This window comes from Peromyscus maniculatus, chromosome 5 (genome assembly GCF_049852395.1).
Source record: "Peromyscus maniculatus bairdii isolate BWxNUB_F1_BW_parent chromosome 5, HU_Pman_BW_mat_3.1, whole genome shotgun sequence".
In the NCBI taxonomy this organism is placed as follows: domain Eukaryota; kingdom Metazoa; phylum Chordata; class Mammalia; order Rodentia; family Cricetidae; genus Peromyscus; species Peromyscus maniculatus.
In genome coordinates this window covers 24,251,347-24,271,523 of record NC_134856.1, presented here as the reverse complement: position 1 = coordinate 24,271,523, position 20,177 = coordinate 24,251,347, and the positions used below count along the sequence as shown (strand labels likewise).

At 38.7% G+C, this 20,177-nt stretch overlaps 1 protein-coding gene across 6 annotated transcripts in view; it reads left to right on the top strand.

The window, feature by feature from the left end:
- Positions 1 to 20,177, top strand: part of Inpp4b (inositol polyphosphate-4-phosphatase type II B) — a 742,657-nt gene that overhangs the window by 660,876 nt on the left and 61,604 nt on the right. For all 6 annotated transcript variants that reach the window (XM_016006370.3, XM_016006364.3, XM_076571928.1 and 3 more), the window contains 5 exons: positions 1,713 to 1,885; positions 3,017 to 3,140; positions 4,187 to 4,304; positions 7,874 to 8,014; positions 10,969 to 11,066. In XM_016006370.3, the coding sequence (XP_015861856.1) occupies positions 1,713 to 1,885; positions 3,017 to 3,140; positions 4,187 to 4,304; positions 7,874 to 8,014; positions 10,969 to 11,066 (654 nt within the window). The remainder of the gene's footprint in view (positions 1 to 1,712; positions 1,886 to 3,016; positions 3,141 to 4,186; positions 4,305 to 7,873; positions 8,015 to 10,968; positions 11,067 to 20,177) is intronic.

Below are 20,177 nucleotides of genomic sequence, written 5' to 3'. Positions count from 1 at the left end.
CTTGTTAACTTGTATTTGTCAACTATTAATTAATTTATATTTGAATAGAATGTCACACAATCAAAAAGTTGTATTTAATATTTCTCAAGTCTTTGTTCTCCAAATAAGTTGAATAAGACATAATTTGTTCTTATATCATGTGACAGATCCATAATTATGCAGTTGATGTATGTTAGAAATGTAAGTACCTAATTGGTTTCAATTTTTATTTTGACTTTAAGAAAGGCTATTTGGGTGCTGGAGAGAGGCTCAGTGAGTATACTTTTTGCTGTCAAAGATGAAGACCTTAGTTTGGATCTTATCTCATCATCCTTTCTTCATTATTTAAAATGTTTAAAACAAAACACAACCAATCAGCACCCAAACAGAAGGCCAGGCACAGTGATTGACACCTGCATTCCCAGCACTGGAAAGCAGAGAGAAAGGATGGAAACTAGAGCCCACTGGCCGGAGGTTTGCCCATGGGTGGGTTCCAGGGACAGTCTGAGACTGTCTCAGAATGTAAGATGCGGGCAATGGAAGAAGATGCATGATATTAACCTCTGTACTCTATACAAACATGCATACCTGTACACATATGTGCACACATGTACATACACTGTTACCAACACACACACACACACCACAATTCTTTAAGAACATTATTTGAAACTCCAATAATGTCAAAAGTTTGACTTTCTCATATATACCTGCATTTTATAAAAACATACAATATTTGTTGTAAATTGACCATTTCGTTGACAATTTTGGTGCCTATTAAAAGCTGGCCCTGTGCTAGTTTCTGGGGCTTCAATGATTAATAAATAAACATATTCCTCTTCCTCAACAAGCTTCTTATTCAAAAGAGTTCCCAGCAGTAACAGGAGGAAGCTGTGCACACAAAGGGGATGGCAGAGCCCTAGCTGCTGGGAAGACAGGGAGACTCAGGGGGGCGACATCGCTGAGGATAGAGGTCCCAGACTAAGTTTTCAGAGAGGCTAAACTGTTTGCCAGAAAGATAAGTAGCGAAAAGTAAACTTCTAGAAGAGAGAATATCTTGAAAGCCCTTGGGATGAGAAAGTAGGGCAGGATGGGGGATATTTTAATACACTTAGAGCACAACATTGCAAAGTATCTTCTGAGGTGGTTCTGGACAAGTGTGCCGAGGTCGGATCATGGAGGAGATTCTTCATGAGTTTGGACTGATTCTACATGTGATGATGGTGCTTGGTTGGCTTTTTTGCTTTATATCACTCAAATAAGGGAAAGAGAACAATGACATTTGGACTGATTGGGAAGTTCCCATCCACACTATAGAGGAAGGATATGATGAGCTGCGTGTGATGGAGGCGGGAGGGGACATAAGTTAGGGATAGACCAGAACAGCCTAGGGATAGCAATGCATGATGGGCAGAGGAAGGGAAGATTGGTCTCAAATGGGCTCCTGTGGTAGTAAAGCTGATTTGATGGTCAAGTTTCTATGAAATCTTTGGAGAAATCCTGCTAAAGTCCTGTCTTCAGCATAAAGAGAATTTGATGGCGTCATAACAGACAGACAGACAGTGCCCATATTAAAGAAGAGTAAAGCAGAAAAGCAGCCAGCAGTCAACACACATCTAGGGGCAAAGATCCAGGAACCTTGGATGGGAGGTACAAGTTTACTAGAAATGTTGATTCTGCTCTCAGAGACTCACATCTTCCCCACTGTTCTTGCTCCGCACGCCCTGTCACAGAGGACTGGTATGGACAGCTACACCCTCTCATCCTTACCCTGAAGGAGTGCATGGGAGAAGTGGTGAGCCGAGCCAAGCAATCCCTGACATTTGTGCTGCTTCAGGAACTAGCCTACAGCCTGCCTCAGTGTCTGATGCTGACTCTGAGAAGAGACATCGTCTTCAGTCAGGCGGTGGGTGCCCACTGTTGTTTGTACAGAGCCATGTGAACTGTTGGCGTCCCATCCATGACAGGGGCAGAGCTCCTGCCTAGTTTTACTTTTAAAGATCCTTTCTGGGAGCCTGGCACCTTGTTTTGTTTATGTGGATAAACAGGCTGATACATCACAGACAACTTTTGAACATTTGGTATTGCTTTGTGAAAAGATACATTTCAATGTGAAATGTATGTTTTGCTTGAACAGTGGATGGCCTCTGTGGGGAAGAGACGGTGTTCCCTGCATCATCCCTGGGACAGCCTATGGGTGAAAAGGAAGGGACTGTGGCCTTGCACTGCAAGTGATGGCCAAGAGCGCAGCAAAGGGGCCGTTTGTATAGAACCCCTTATTTATTCAGTTTGCTCTTAGATCTCAGGACAGGGTTTCACAGTGACCTCTTCTTTCATTCATAAAAGAAGTTTTCAAGGCTGCAAGACTTGTCTGTTGGCAGGATGACTCCCTTTGCATATCCATCCCTAATCATGACTCCAAGGCCAGTTCTACCCCCAGGGCAAGGATACTCTTTCCTTTTGTTCCCTCTCTCCAGCCAATGATTCAGGTTCATAGGTCAAGTACCTGGAGGAAAGGAGAGGACAGAGCTTCACTTCATGGGTTGTTATTGCAAAGGGGTATTTTAACCAAATTGCCCATTTTTAGTATATTGTGCTATTAGTGGTCCAGTGGCAGATGGGCCTAATCAGGCATTATACTCTCCCTTAAGACTACTCATCCATGATGTTCTTTTAGTGACTCTAGTCACATGTGCAAAAACACAATAATAGCATAATTTGAAAATCTTAAGAAAGTTTAGTGGGGCCATGGTTTTAGACGGTAGACATTAAATTCAAAGATTTCCCACCCTGATTCTAAAATCCATTTATCTAGCTTCTTTTCAATTCTGTATTCCCAAGCCCTTAGACAATGCTACCCTAGATCAAAGACCATCAATTTATTTTAATAAATATGTGCAAATTCTAGCAGCTTTGTTATATACACTTGAGGAATTTTAATTAAATCTGTGATGTCTCAAAAGTCTGAAGATATTTAAAAACTGAAGTGATGAGTTTGCTGACCCCAGTGAATTTCTTGATTGATTTCTTTCCTTAGCTTGCTGGATTGGTGTGTGGCTTTATCATCAAATTGCATACAAGTCTGCATGATCCTCACTTCCTACAGCAGCTCCACACGGTGGGCTTGCTGGTACAGTATGAAGGACTGCTAAGTACCTATAGTAAGTATTGCGTGGGTTCATATGAAGATCTTATTGCTAGCTGTAGTGATAATACATCAGTCTCCTCAGATAAGATCAAAAATAAAAAGTGAGCCTTTTCTATGCCACATATTACAGAAATAACAGAGCTTCTAACTTCTGTACTCATTCGCCCTTGGGATTCATAGTATGCTTTGAAAATGGAATTGCAGGTTATTTCAGAGTGGACTCTTGAGCAGCCATGTGGATGTTTTTTAAATATAGAGATTCATTGATAACAATGGTTTCATTGACTGGATTTTAAAGACACAGCAGCTTTGTGTCTAGAACTGTGCTGTTCAATATGGGAACCTCGTGTATTTATGGAGTGCTTGAAATTCACCTATTCCAAATCAATATGTTCTAGACATGAATATCAGATTTCAAAGACTAGGAAAGGTAGCATTTTATAGTAGCTTATATTGTTTTACATGTGAATCTGCAGTTTGTATATACTGGGATTTTATACAATATATTATTAAAATTAATGTTGCTTTGTTTTATTTTATTCCTTTAAAGAAATGAAGATCAGAAAATGTGCAGTTATATATGTAGCCCACATCCTATTCATCTATTTCTATTGGATTATGCTAATCTCGAATATTTATTATGCTTCCAGGCTAAATTTTTCAGAGTTTGAAGACAAAATTAGCATTAGGCGATTGATAATTGATAAAATGATCAGTAGAGCTCTCTCTATTCTAAAATACCAAGTAACAGTCCTGTCAATCAAAAGATGTCTAAATGATACTTTGCTTCATATAAGTCTTAGAAATCTCTCTCTGGCCCCCAATAAAGGTGAACATTTTTCTTCCCTCAAAGGGACATTGACTTGGAGTCCACTGAAACCATTCTATTTCACTGATAAAATCTTCACAACCAATTGGGGGAAGTATGCTGAATGGACTCAGTGCATTCAGAAACTCATTCACTGAACTGCTAGAAAAATTCCAGCAGGGAGGCACAGCAGGAAGCACTATTTTATCTTAATAGTCTGTGTGTAACGAGGCACCTCTCTCCCTTTGCAGGTGATGAAATTGGAATGCTGGAGGACATGGCTGTTGGCATTTCAGATTTGAGGAAAGTTGCATTTAAAATAACCGAAGCCAAATCTAGTGATGACCTGCCCGTTCTCACAGGAAGGCGGTGAGTGGTGCTCCTGCCCAAAGCCCAGATGCTGTCATGCTCATGGTGTTTTGTGGGCAAATGTCCTTGGATAGATCGGATTCTGCTTGGGGAGTTTTCTTCGTTTTTGTGTGTGTGAGAAATACATGCAGATTGGATGATACAAGGAGGTCTTGAAAACTGAGAAGTCCCATGAGTGTTTGTAAAATGGTCATGAGGTTAAACCTGATAATGTTTGTGAAATATAAGAAATCTGAAGCAGCGGTGGCATCCAGAGACTCCTCTTCAATACTGTTTGATCTGAAGCTCTGGGTGTTTCTACGCTTGCGGGAATTGCTCAGCTAATAGCTTCATAATTCTTGAGATGACTTCAAATTAAATCAGTTAAAAGCAGCAACATGGAAGGAAGGACATATTCTATGTCGGGTGTATATGCCACCATTTTTCTTAATTATTTTTGACAATTCATTTTCAGACTGTGAGATTTCCGAGAAGGGTTTTTTAATAAATAGCTTCTAGGGTCAGACTATGACAGGCAAACTTCCAGAAATAATAAAAAATGATGGTGTGTAAAAGAGACTTTTAATAGAAGAATTATACCATATAATAAGTTGTTTCAATCAGAAGTCATCCAGATTTGAAGTGATCTGATGTTAACACATTTAAGTACTAAGTACTCTATGAGTTACTTTAATTTTGAAATAGTCTCAGGTCACAATGTAAACATGTACTAGAGAAAGATGGAGAACAGACTAAGTAAACATAGAGTAATTACTTAGAACTGTGTGTTAAAGTTGCATACAAAACAGCCAGTTCCTTATGCATAGTTGAAAGATAACTCTGGCACATACAGGAAACAGAGCCCTAGGAAAGTCAATGTCTCATCTGGATGTTAATGTATCCTTTTCTATTCATTGGAGGAAAAAATGAATAAAAATTGTTCACAAATAGCACAGCTTTGTACATTATTCTGAAGTTTATTACCGAATGTGACAAGCTGATACTTCCGTCACAATTCATGAAGAAGTTTACCAAGCCATTTATGCAAGTGAAGAGAAGGATGTTCTTGCTGAAGACATTCCTTCAGCTGCCTTTATGTTCAGAACTTGTCAAAAAAAAGTGCAGGATTCCCAGAAGGACAAAAAAAAAAACAAAAACCTGTATCTGGGCACATCCTCTCTGCTATAACAAGAGCCATCTCAAATAGCTGTTTTGTCTGGGGAGGAGGCTTAGTTAGTTGAATTACTTGCATATCAAGCTCAGAGACCTCGGTTTGATCCTCAGCCCAGAGAAAACTATCACCATCACTGTGTGTGTGTGTGTGTGTGTGTGTGTATGCATGTGTGTTGTGTATATTTGTACGTGTGTGTGTGTGTGTTACTTTTTTTGTGGCCATGATAAAATATCCCTACAAAGAGCAAGTTACAAGGAAAGGAAAGAGAAGACTTATTTTGTTTTACAGTCCCAGAGAGGAGATTATTCATCACTGCAGGGGAGACCTGGTAGTCAGGAAGAAGATTGATCACATTTAATCTGCACATAGGAGGCACACACAGAGACCTGGATGTGAGACTTACTAGAACATCTTCAAGCCTAGCTCCAGGGACATACTTCCTTCAGCAAGGCTTCCTAACAGTTCCATAACCTTCCAGACAGCACCACCAACTGGGAACAGGTTACATAAATACATGTAGGGATATTTCTCACAGAAAGTAACACACATACACACACACACACACACACACACACATACACACAAGCACACACACATGTATGCACACACATATATATGTATACCTTTAAAAGATATCACTAAGAACATGGGAAAACAAGCCACGAACTGAGAGAAAACATAAAAATTGTATGTATTTTAAAGGACTTGTTCCCAAAATATAATAAGACTTTTCATATCTCAAAGATAACTTAAAAATATAATGTAAGGAAAAATAGAGTACCTTAATTCAACACCAAGTCCTAAGCCCTGAAATTGTATGCACACAAGCAACACTAAACGGACTCAGCAGGTTGCATTTGTGTATTGTTCATATATGTGATAATAATAATCAAGGAAAGGAGGCCATTCATTGGAGAAGGAATAACAAGGATGTGAGGACATGGAAGGAGGAAAGGGAAGAAGGGAAAGAAAAACAGTGTAATTAGAAAATTTAAAAGGAAATAACTAAACAGTTTCTTTAAAAATCAAATCCAAACTTACACTTTAATTCTTAACTATATACCCAAGAGAAAATGAAGCATTTGCCAACCCAGAAATATTTACCTAAATATTCACTGTGAGACTATTCACAATAAAAATTAGGCATTATCTGTATTCACTAATGAATGCATGGACAAAATGTGACAAGGTGTACTAACATGCTAAAATGTGACTTAGTAACACGCATCACCTACATATGCTGCAACATGGATGACGTTTCAACATGAAAAGTGACTCATTTGTGTCTTAATATTCTTGAAAGAGTTGAAATAAATATCAGCCTATTAGAAATAATCCAAGAGAAAGTGAACAGAGAAAATTACAGTTTCTGTATTTGAAGGGTGCTGCCAGTATCCATGGCTGCAGGATCCATGGGGCTCCCAGTTTTCTCAGGCATCACAAGGAAAAAACAAATGTGAATGTGTAGCCATATTTCTCAGACTGCCAACCAGCTCCCAAATGAAGACACGGAGACTTATTATTAATTATGAATGCTCAGCTGTAGCTTAGGCTTGTCTCACTAGCTCTTTTAACTTCATTTAACCTGTTTCTACTCATTTATGTACTACACCAAGGCTCATTTACCTCATCTATATACTGCCCATTCTGCTTTCCTGCTTCCTCAATGTCTGACTGGCTGCCCCTAGCAGGCTGGCTGGCTCCCCCTTTATCTCTGTTTACCATCCCTGCCTATCCCTGTTCTGCCTAGCTATTGGCCACTCAGCTTTTTATTAGACCAATCAGGAGCCTAAGGTAGGCAATGCATCTTTACATCATTAAACAAATGCAGCATAAACAAATGTAACACATCTTTACATAGCTAAACAATTATTCTACAACACAAACAAATGCAACACATCTTTACATAGTTAAACAAAGATTCCGTTCCATAACATGAGTATCAACAGTGTTTAACAAAATGTTTTACTGGAGAATTTAGAAGGATTGCCTGAAGGAGACTCACTCTTTGTCCTGTTCTTTTTCCAATATGTGAATTATGCTCTTGCCTACTGCATATGCTTTATCCACTTCCTAGGGTAAATACTTTACATGTCTACACTCAAGTCTTTCCTGCATCAGATAACAAGTGTAACATGTGCAAGGAGAAGAGCTCGTTTTATGGATCCTAAATTTTCAACATTGCATAGTTAGGATCGTTTTTTAATGGAATTTTCCAATGAAAAATGTTTCTGTTTTCTGCAAAATTTTCAAAGGAATCGCAAATGCCAAAGGTTACATATTCAGTTATTAAACTATTTTACCTCCAAAAGCCTAAGTCAGTGTTGTATTCCAACCTGTTTTTCCTCTGAAGGAACCACACACAACCTAAAGCAATAGCAAGTGCCGTTCTTTCTTTGTCCTTTGCTGTCCGCAGTGAACACTATGTGGTGGAGGTCAAGCTTCCAGCGACACTGTTTGAGTCACTCCCGCTGCAGATTAAAGAAGGGCAGTTGCTTCATGTGTATCCAGTTCTGTTTAATGTTGGGATCAATGAGCAGCAGACCCTTGCTGAGAGGTAAGCTTCGTGAGAAGGATGATGTTCAGCGTTTCCTTGAAATGCCATATTTCTGCTTAGAGAATTTAGACATATGTATGTATAGCATTTGCCTTTCAATCAATGCACTATCTAGTTACTTCTTGTAACAAGATAAACTGTACATATGAAGGAATCATGCCCCTAATTAAATTTAAATGTGTCCAAACTTTGAGAAATATATTGAATGTAATAGGAAAATATGAACACAGCCTGTGAGTGTGACCTGTAGAGTAATCTCAGCCTCTCTCATTCACAGACTTTTGAAGAGCTAGTTAAGATTTTCAAGGACCAGTTAGCCTCCAGACTAGACTAGTTTTATCATCTGTGTCATTGAAACTGCACTATAGGTGACTGTTTTTGAAAGCACTCTCCTTTCCTCTATCTCCCTGGTAAATTAAAATGTATCTTTTAATTACCTGGGAGCTGTATGAGAGTGATAGGATTTGAAGAACAAACAAAATTGCAGAAGAGGGGAAAGCTGAGGGATGCGGGAACGCCAGTTTGCTTGGCACTCTCACATCAACACACTATTGATCCAGCCAAATCACTTCCCCTCTGTTCTTGGGTGCCTATTTTTCTGATTTCAAATTTTGGTCTATCCAAGCAACTCTTGCATGTGAGATATACTGCATAAATCCCATAACATTTTATTTGATATTTATCTCAAATAATAAATACATATTTTATATGATCATTTTTAGGTAAATAAATGTGAATTGTATAAATCAACTTTGACTAGCCTAGAAGACTAGACAGCTTGAAAGATTAAAATTTATTCCTCACAGTTAAGAGGCTGGAAAATCCATGAGTCAGTTCCAGGGCATTGGTTTCTGGTGATGGCTCTTTATCTAAATGCTCACATGACCTCTAATTTACACATAGGTAGGGGAAGGGCTGAGATCATTGATATCACATTGTAAGGACACTAATCCCATGCGGTCAGAACCCACTCTCATATCATTGTTTAAACTCAGTTATTTCTTTAGAAGCCACATCAGTAAATATAGACATACTGGAGGTTACAGTTGCCACATGACTTTTGTGAGAACACAAAACTTTAGTCCAACAGTCCTCCAGCTGCTTACAGCATCTGGCCAGGTCTGAGACCCCTGAGGAAACTGTCGCATGTGTTTTGTGGATACTATATTCCTGTTCTTCAGGCAGTTTGATATAGATGTAGACTATGGCTTCTGCCAGTCACTGCTTTGCCAAGCTCTAGGACATAGTGAGAAAATACTGCCCTCCTTTAGAGGAAGTAGGTCAGCAAATATCACATGAAATTTGGGTCATGAAATAATCAGAGATGTTGAAGAGACAAAGCTAGTTAAGAAAGAATGTTAATTCTGGGATAGGAACTTCTTTGTAGGGATGTGGTTCTCAATCTGTGGGTAGCAATCCCACTGGGGGTCACATATCAGATATTTACATTATGATTTATAACAGTAGCAAAGTTACAGTTATGAATTAGCTATGAACTAATTTTATGGTTGGGGTCATCACAACATGAGGACCTGTATTAAAGGGCCACAGCATTAGGAATGTTGAGAACCACTGTTGTAGGGGAATTTGCCTTTCACTGGCTTTGAAGGACAGATAGAAAGTCATCCAGCTGACATGGGAGGTAAGATAGTATACTCTTACTAGAGGAAGATAACATGGGGAAAGTCTCATCGGCATTATAATGCTTAAATTAGGGAGAATGGTCTAACTGTAGCCCACAAGCATCTTCTCAAGAATTTGTGGAGGTGAGATGCTACAACTAATGGGGCTGAACTTGGTTTGTTCCAGACAGAGTTTCTCTGTGCAGCTTTGGAGCCTGACCTGGAACTCACTCTGTAGATCAGGCTGGCCTCGAACTCAACAGATATTCGCCTGCCTCTGCCTCCTGAGTGCTGGGATTAAAGGCGTGCGCCACCACCACCACCACCACCACCACCACCACCGTCATGAATTTGGTTTTTATAGAGAGATGGGAAACACTTCAGTTTAGTGACCTGATATGATAAAACTAGATGAACTTTTCTAACATTTTAACTTAATGCACAGTGGGCTGTCTGATACACAACCGATATTAATAAGCATTTTCTGATTGAAATCAAGTTCTAGGAATACGTTAAATGAGGGTGGAAGGGGAAAGAGGGGCCGGAGGTGTAACACTGAAGTGTCTGCAAAGCACTTTGAGAGGAATTGCACCTTGTATAACGGTAGTGATAAAAGCAGAAATTTGAAAACCCCAGTGAGTAAAATGGGAGAAAGTGAGGGCATCTGAGTACTGCTTAGATTCCAAAAGTTTGTGGTAGAAATCAGAAGCAGTTTAGAAATAATCAATAGAAGAAAATAATTTCCGTTTGTGGTTGGGAACAAATAGTAAATCTACAGTGAGACTTCAGTTGACACCTAGGAAAAACATACATAAATTTGAATGGAGGTTCTTGTTGGAAGCCACTTGCTAGAGAGATGAACTTCAAGTATGAAACTGGGACACACTCAAAGAGAAGGCAGTCACAATGGAATGCAGGAACAAGCTTTGTGACGAAGGGGGATGAGAGGCACAGGTACACAGCTGCTGGACGTCACAGGCCTACACCGAATGTGTTCAGAGTTAAGTCCTCTCTGGCAGAATTCAGGGTTATACCAGTGTACCCCGTGGTTGGCAAAGGGCAAGATGACATCTAGTCCAGCTTCCAGATATGTTCTTCTAGACTTCTGTGTAAATGTGAGCATGAGATCCTGATAGATAGAGACAGATGGGGTGCAGACTTGCAGAAGAGGTGTGGAGTGGGTTATAGGAAAAGCATCGCCATCTATCTAAAAGGACAAGACAGGAAATGTGACTTTTTGGTGTTGTTTCATGCCACCTGACTCCCTTCTTTGTGTTTGTTGTTGTTGTTGTTGTTTTTTTTGTTTGTTTGTTTTTGTTTTCCTATTTTCAGGTTTGGTGATGTTTCTTTACAAGAAAGTATTAACCAAGAAAATTTTGAACTTGTTCAAGAATATTATTCGATATTTATGGAAAAGATGCCTCCTGATTGTAAGTATATGAGTTGTAGAAAACATTAACAATCAATTGTTGATTAAAAATCTTCGGGGGAGGCTGGATACAAGGGCTATGACTAAAGCAGCATGAAGTGGGGAGAGAGGAATTTGTGAAAACTATATATGGTTCCCAGTACAACAGCATCATCATCCCTGGGAACCCATCAGTAATGCAGGTCCTCCATTCCCTTTAAGACTCCAGCATCCTCCAGGAGCCCATGCTTCCCAGTGATGTCTGATCCATAGTAGTGTTTGAGAGCTTTGAGTATGCCATCCTTATTCACAGGGTAAATCAAAAGCAGGTTATTGGAAAACTGTGAAGGGTTTCATTATACCAAAAACAACCATATCACCTAAAAAGGAAATAAGTAAAAGTACTTACAAGCATTGCCTAACATATGAAATATAAAATACTTATATACTCAAGTAATTTAAACTATTCAAATAAATAAATGTTTAAAAATTTAAGAACATTAAATGTTCTATATTACCAACTATATAGAATTTTTCCCTAATGTCCATGAGGGATTGGTTTCTCGACACTCTACAAATACTTTAAATGAAATCATTTCTACTAATAAAAACTGAATGCAATCTAAGCTGTATGAAAATGTCTACTATGCTGTATTTTTCTAGGGAATAATCACATATACACAAAGTCTATGACAGATTAGGACAGATGTAGTTGAATTTCTGAACACTTCTGGTCTATGGTGTTTGAATTCATAGATGGTAATCCCATGAGTGGAAAAGCTGACTATATAACCAAGTGTATTTAGAAACTTAAAATATATTATATAAAAATAAATTTGTTAAATTTGTTTGTAGGCAGAAGTTATCTCACCAGCAACTCCCGAATACTTAGCACCTGCTTCCCAAATTGCCACATAGAGGCTTATATTAATTATAAATGCTCAGCTAGTAGCTCAGGCTTATTACTAACTAACTTTTACACTTAAATTCATAATTCTTATCTATGTTTAGCCATGTGGCTTGGTACCTTTTCTCAGTATGGCATTCTCATCTTGCTTTTCCTACGTTTGATGGCGACTCCTGACTCTGCCCTTCCTCTTCCCAGCATTCTTATTTTAGTTACCCTGCCTATAGTTCCTGCTTGGCTACTGGCCAATCAGTGTTTTATTAAACCAATTTGAGTGACAAATCTTTACAGTGTACAAGAATATTATTCCACATTATTTCCCCCTTTTTGTCTAATTAGAAAGGAAGGTTTTAACTAACATAGTTATATTATATACAATAAAAGCAGTTATTAAGAATTACAGTAACATTATCTAATACATTTGCATTTGGAAAATTATAGAAAATAATTATTTACCTTATCATGGCTAGTCTTAAGTTTTGTATCTAATTTACTTTCTATTATAACTAAGGAAAACTATAATTATAACTATTTAGTCTTCAGCTCCACTAAAGACCCCAAAAGGGTGAAATGCGACCTAATGTCAGGGATCTCAATCTTCCTGGACAGTCACCTGATGTTCTTCTACAACATTGAGACATCCAACTCTGGCCTACAGGCTTAGCATATCTGACAGATTGTCCAATGAAGCCGGGAATTATGAGGGACTGTCCTACCTTGTCTTGGCAAAGTTCAGCAGTCATTTTTTTTTTTTTTTTTTTTTTTTGCATCCTGCTGGTCTTGTTTGGACAGTAACTGTCAGCAATTGAGACAAGGGCAGTTTCTTTGCCCACATGGCTAACTTTTGCCATAAAGAAAACAAACTCTATATGGAGTTTCTTGAATGTCCGTCATCCTCTTTGAAGTAATTTGTGCTGCCAGGAGCAGACATGTCTCACTGTTGAGAAAAGTCTAAGTTCTTAAAACATTTTAAATGACATATTCTGTAGGTCTTTGAAGTGTTTGAGGATGGCCTATCTATCTGAAATATATCTCTGTATGACTTTGAAAACATACCTAACATGATTATAAGTTTGCTATATAGATGACTGTTAATCTGTATTTCTTAATTATATATTACACTTTTTTTTTTTTTTTTTTGGTTTTTCGAGACAGGGTTTCTCTGTGTAGCTTTGCGCCTTTCCTGGAGCTCACTTGGTAGCCCAGGCTGGCCTCGAACTCACAGAGATCCGCCTGGCTCTGCCTCCCGAGTGCTGGGATTAAAGGCGTGCGCCACCAACGCCCGGCTATATTACACTTTTAAATGAGCTGCATAAACATAATACTCTAAATAAGAGTAGAAATATACATACAGGAAAATAAAGTTAATATTAAATTTGTATCAACAAATCAAAATCCATACTAATGTAAAATATGTAAGATTAATAGTTGTTTTTGGATTAAAGTAGATTCAATAATCTACTCTTTTATCCTTTCTATATCTCCCTTTTCTTTTCAGAAGAAAATCCCTGAATCTAGTCTCCTTTGTTTAGCTTTTTTCCTGACTATTATCCATAACAACTTGTAACCAATCCCCCTAAACAATTACAAATATCCATAATTTATTTTTGGAAATGTGGACATAGCTTTCTAGACTACTTCTTGTTGATTGGGGTTGCTGGTAATCTTTGGGGGACCCTGAGAAAATTTAGGATTATGGTTAAGTCTGGACTAGAGTGTTCTGTGATGCTGGATCATTGCAGTAAGCAATCTGGAAGCTGTTTTGGATATTGGATCACCTGGGTTGTTATTTTCATTGGTGTCTGTTTCCCTTGCTCTGAAAAATATAAAAACTTTTAAAGGTAACGTACATAACTGTATTAGTACAAGTACAGATTGTGCATTGTACACAAGTCAGCCAAAGATAATTTTTGTTTTATGCTTGAGCATGTAGAATAAACATCACATGTCTTGTAGTTCTTTTAGATTTCTTTATGTTTGTAGTCAGATTTTTGAGGGGGTCTTCCTCAATCAAACCTGATTTTTCTTAACCCAGAATAAATACACAGCCTTTGATTTCCTGTGGAAACAAATGCATAGCCTCTCCCCCAAAGCAACATATCTTTTGACTTAAATTTTGAAGTCAAGATAATTTTAAAATGTAGCCGGGCGTTGGTGGCGCACGCCTTTAATCCCAGCACTCGGGAGGCAGAGCCAGGTGGATCTCTGTGAGTTCGAGGCCAGCCTGGACTACCAAGTGAGTCCCAGGAAAGGCGCAAAGCTACGCAGAGAAACCCTGTCTCGAAAAACCAAAAAAATAAAAAAATAAAAAATAAAAAAATAAAAAAAATAAAAATGTATAAATTGGATGAATCCAGCACCATTTATAATCAAATGTCTCTTAGCAGCTGTTACTTCTTCTTCAGCAGTCAAACAATTCAAGTACAACACAACAACATACAATATCCAGACTCTCTGTGTATTTTTCATCTTTACATGGCTTTTTAAAATATTACTTTACTCCCTTTTTAAGGACTTTACTTATTATTTTAAAACTATATATCTCTTTTTTATAACTGTCTATACATTCTCTTTTCTCTCCCAAAACTATGTATATTTTTTAAATACACTTTGACTCATTTAGAGGCTCTTGTTTTCTGAATATTTCCTTATTGTGCATCTGTAACCTTTTCTTTCTGTCTCCATGAGCAAAAAAAACCTGCTGTGTGACTTAGATCATGTTGTGCTGGTGCTGACTCCTCCTCCTTGGTTCCCTCCGTCTTATGGCAGAGGTACATTTACCACCAGCTCTGGGAGCCATGTTTATGGTTCCAACTCTGAGAAGTATTTAGGTCCATGTTGCCACTGAGTAGCTTGCTGCCGGCTGCTCATAAATACCATGTAAGTGTTTAATAGCAAGGCCTCTTAAAAGAGCCCATTTTTGCTGCTAATGTTGAGTCAGGAAACTTTCTCTTAAAAGAGCAGTGCCTCTGCTTGTCACTAGCAAACAGAGCCTACCCCCCAAAAAGCAGTTACCAAGAAGCCAAGTTTGACACGACTTTTGTGTGTTTAGAATCATTTTCAAAGCTTTTTCAGGCTTTATGTGAAAATTCTTGCTGGACCTTTGCCATATGTAGGCAGAAGTTTTTGTCTCACCAGTAACTCCCAAATACCTAGCAGCTTCTTCCTAGATTACCACACAGAGGCATATATTATTTATAAATGATTGGCCTGTACCCCAGGCTTATTACTAACTAATTCTTACACTTAAATTAACACATAATTCTTATCTGTGTTTAGCCACATGGCTTGGTACCACGTCTCAGTATGGCATTCCCATCTTGCTTCCTTCGCATCTGGCTGGCAACTTCTGACTCCACCCTTCCTCTTCACAGCATTCTTAGTTTGGTTGCCCTGGCTACACTACTTGTCTGGCTACTGGCCAATCAGTGTTTTATTAAACCAATTTGAGTGACAATTCTTTACAGTGTACAAGAGAATTTTTCTTGTTATTCTTTAAAAGTGTGATACTTTTTAAATCATTATGTTCTTTGAAATTAAGATATAGTTTTATCATTTCTGCCTTCCCTTTCCTTCAATTAGACCTTCTCTTGCTCTCTTGCTCTCTTGCTCTCGATTTCATGACCTCTATTTCTTTAATTGTTGTTAAATATACACACAAACACATTTGCATATTATTATACTATTATATATACTATTTGTAATATATATTAAATTAATTTGATCTGTCTGTGTAAGGTTACTTGTAAGTATGATTTTGGAGCTGACCACTTGGCATTGGGTAACCAACTTGGGATCTCTTTCCTGAGAAAGACTCAACATCCCTTAGTTGCCTGAAATTCTTTATCAAGGACTGAGGCAGTATGAACTTTCCGTCTTCCATATCAGCATGTCTGTTGGTGTCCTTGTTCAGGTCTTGTATAGGCAGCCATGTTGATGAGATTTTTGTGGGCATAGTTTCTCTAACATTTCTAGGTAACTAAATCTCAGAGCAAACTTCCTGTTCCTCTGTCACCTCCTCCCTCGTGGTCCTTTAGTGAAGAAGTTGTGTTGTACATGTATAACTTGGGGCTAATTATCAAGTTAAAACTTGTTCTCTGCATTTTGATCAGTTGCAGTTTTCTGTGGTGGTCTCTGTCTGTTCCAAGGAGACACATCTTTGATGAGGGGTCAGATCTGCACTTCACAGTGGAAGTCATGGATCTTGGAGGGCCTACAACTGCCACTTTACAAAACCGAGCAAAATTTCTATCTACATTCTAAATATTAACCCTTATAACCACACTGAAACAATTAAATTGAGCCAACCACATCCGATGTGTTAAATCTTAGTGTACTTGATTTTCCCTACTTTGTTTCTTATATTTTCAAATGGCAACCAAAGAGCTGTGTTAGGAGAAAAGAGAGGGAGGGGCTAAAGAATTAGCTATGATGGCAAGAACCACCATTCTGGTAGATATGACCATTCTGAGTCATCTCTTTAACCCATAAAATCTGTTATTATTTTTACAATAAACTTAAGGAGCTTATATTAAATGACAGATAATTTATCAAATATAATACTTGCTTTTATTAATGCACTATACTTATGTATACTTATTGCCTGTGAAATTCCTAACCCTGTGTTTTAAATTACTTACAAGTGAAATGCTTGGATTCTATATGGTTTTTGAAGTAAAAATTACTTCTTCTCTGAGGATGCCATTAATCTTAATGCATATCCTCTACCTTTATCACATCAAGACTATGATGGGTCTTCCCTAAGCTATATTTTCACTCAGTGTCAGAGAGCTCTTATTTTTCTTTTACTCATATAGGAAAATTTGGGTGCAAGTATAATCTTCCCCAAGTATTCACTAATTCCATGACATATTCACAGACTCAGTGGATATTCTCAATTCAGTAATCTATAAAAATGTTTTCCTTTAGTAGCTGCTATGAACGTTACTGAGCATTTAGCCTTATGTGTTAGTAAGTAGGAGTGTGATGTAAAATAAAAAGTGGCCCATCAGCCTTACCCATGTCCTTCTGAGATGCTTGGTACAGTCTAGTGAATTACCAGCTAATCTGTTTAAGAATCTCATTTAAATTCATGTAGGATCCTATGCTCTCATCTTCCCTCACATGAAAAAAAAGGACCAGTATTGGAAGGCTTAGTGGGCCGGAAGTTCTCCAGAGTACATAGTCACTCTCCTGCCAATCTTTGCTGAACATTGGTCCGAAGCACTAGCGTGTATCAGAAATAAAGACCTGGTCCAAGTGTCTACAGCCGGCTGTTGTGGGTTCTTACTCCTGGTTTTCTCTGTAGTGTTACAGTTGTCAGGGGTTTATGCTTTCTGCCCTGACACCAAGGCAGGGTAAATCTGGAGCTGTCTCCCCCTGGCCATTGCTGTGCTAGTCACCTGCACCTTGACCAGCTGGGGCAATCAGCAGGCCAGACTAGCGCTTCACTCCTCCTGATCTACATATCAGCCACGGGTTCCCTTGTGCTCCCTCCCCCCAGCCCACCCCCCATTCCCATCTCCTCCAGGACAAAGACTCCCCTGGGGATTCAGCTCAACCTGGTGGACTCAGTCCAGGCAGGTCTAGTCCCCTCCTCCCAGGCTGAGTCAAGTGTCCCTGCATAGGCCCCAGGCTCCAAACAGCCAGCTCATGCACTAAGAACAGGTCCTGGCTGCCTCCCAAACAGTTCAAGCTAACCAACTGTCTCACAAGGCTTTCCTGCCTCCCTCAAGCACTAAGGTTTAACTTTTGCATTCAGAATAAAGTCAAAGAAAGAGCTCTTCTCTAACTCACTAGTGCAGATAGCTTCATATTTCAAAGTCTCCATATTGTTGCAGATGTAAGCAAGAGCTTAGTAGAAGGAGCCAGAGATGTGTTCTCCCCTCCTTAAAGGAGGAAGGACTGACTGCTAATTTATTACATCCAAAGTCATGTCCCTTTTTCTAATATTATGTTCAAACCTTTTTTTATTTATGCAAAATGCAGTGAATGGTATTAACACCCAGGTCTACTAGAAATTCACCAAAATGAACTTCTTTCTTCACACAGTTAGTATGGGCTGTGCAGCTTGGAGAGCTAAGAAGGAAAAACAGGGAGGACATTTTAGCTGTTCTAAACTATTATTAAAACATTTGACATCCTTGTCGTATATAATATTTCATCCATTGTAACAATAAGAATTGCATATAAAATACTTTGTTGCAGGAAAAAAAATCTCAGGTTTGCAATGAGAATAAGTAATATTGTCATATATTTCATCATACATATGCAATTTTTGCTGGAATTCACATTCAATTTAGCAGGCACTGGCAGAGATGATATTATTTATAATACTCTGTGTCAATCACCAAAGAAGATGAAGATGAGTAGGGCTGCGCCCTGGTAGCTTGCAGTCTAATGAGTCAGTGTAATCAAGTGATAATCTACAATTAACTCCAAACCCCTTTGCAGAAGAGAGTGGTTTGGGGGTGATGAATTTTTCTCAAGTAATTTAGCTCTATGGTTTTTCTGCTGTTGCTTTACTTTCTCCTGGATAGTTTCTGATACACATGCCTCTACATGGTTAAAGCCTTCAGTTCTGTAGTAGAAAAAAAAATGAAGCATCTTACATAACTCCTCCCCTGACAAAAATGAGGAAATAAAATATGACTCTTGTGTTCTATTAGAATTAATTTTAGATAAATTATGTGAATAGATTTCTATATAATTCCAATAGAAAATGAAGAAAAGATCTGTCCATGCAGAGAACAGGAGACAGTGCACCACAATGGGAAGTTACTCTGAGTGGAGTCAAATAAGAAAGTAACAGAATTGTCATCCAGGGGAGGTGAACAGAGAGAGCAAGTGCATTTGTTAACAATGGGGATTAACAAGAAAAAGCAATTAGACTTGGGAAATCAATGGCAACATTTCATGGAATGGTTTTTAATAAAATGTGTAAAATACAAGTCCATCATAGGCTTTTAAGGAGAGAACCCATATGGTACATGTAGGAAGACAGAGTAAAAGTCATACCCTTTGGAAACTCAACAATGTGCACTAAGAGACACAGGCAGGCTCAAGTCAATAGAAGTAAGTAGGAGCACTGTTTCATCTTTTGTTCCCTTTCATTTGTCAAGATGGCAGGTGCCTTATTTAGGGTTTTATTGCTGTTTAGAGACACCATGACCACGGCAACTCTTACAAAGAAAACATTTAATTGGGATGGCTCACTTATATTTCAGAGGTTTAGTCCATTGTCCTCATGATGGGGAGTATGGTGGCCTGCAGGCAGTGGTGGTGCTGGAGTAGCTGAGAGCTTTACATCTTGCAGGTGACAGGAAGTAGACTGATACATGGGATGGTATGCTGAGCATAGAAAACCTCAAAGCCCTCCTCACAGTGGCACACTTCCTCCAGCAAGGCCACACCTCCTAACAGTGCCACTGCCAATGAGATTATGGGGGCCAATTATATTCAAACCAGCACAACAGATGAGCATGTTTAAGGATAGATGGAAAGTTCAGGGTGGTAGATATGGTCTAAGGAGATGGTCTTCCTGAGAGGTTCTAGAGATGGGGACAATGGGACCCTTGCCACCACCAGAAAGACAAAGTAAAGCCCATAGAATGAGCAGAGGTTTCCACTTCCTTGTGAGGCAAACTAGATGATCCTAAGGGGAAGAAAATCAGAATTCTGGCTTCTAGAAAGAGAAAGCTGCCCTGGCTGTGTGGAGTCCATGAACCTGCCAGTGTGAAGCCTCTCAGAATTAGGCCTGTTATAGCTCGGTAAGCATTGTATCCTGCATGCAGGTGATGTTCCAAGGGCTCATAGTATGATTTGAGTTGTTCTCCATAGCTATGGGGTTCCCACTGTTCTCCAGTGGCTTTAGAAGAAGAAATCACAAAACAAAGATTTATATCTACTCCACCATCTTTAAATCAATCATAGTATCAATCATAATTACTAAAACACATTTTTTTCATTTTCTTCTATTGTCTTGATGTAGGTTTCCCTCACATATTTGAGGCTAACCCTGAACTCAGTGTCCTTCCTGCCTCAGTCTTCTGAGTTTGGGGATTAAAGGCATCAGCCACCATGTTCAACTATCATATACTTTGTAGATAATTTTTGCAAAAGCTGTGCATGCATGCTGAGAACTCTTTTCAGTTATAATATAAACATTGCAGTTTACTTAAGCCGAAAGGCTTTCCGTCGCTGACCTTTCACCTTATTGTCAGTGTC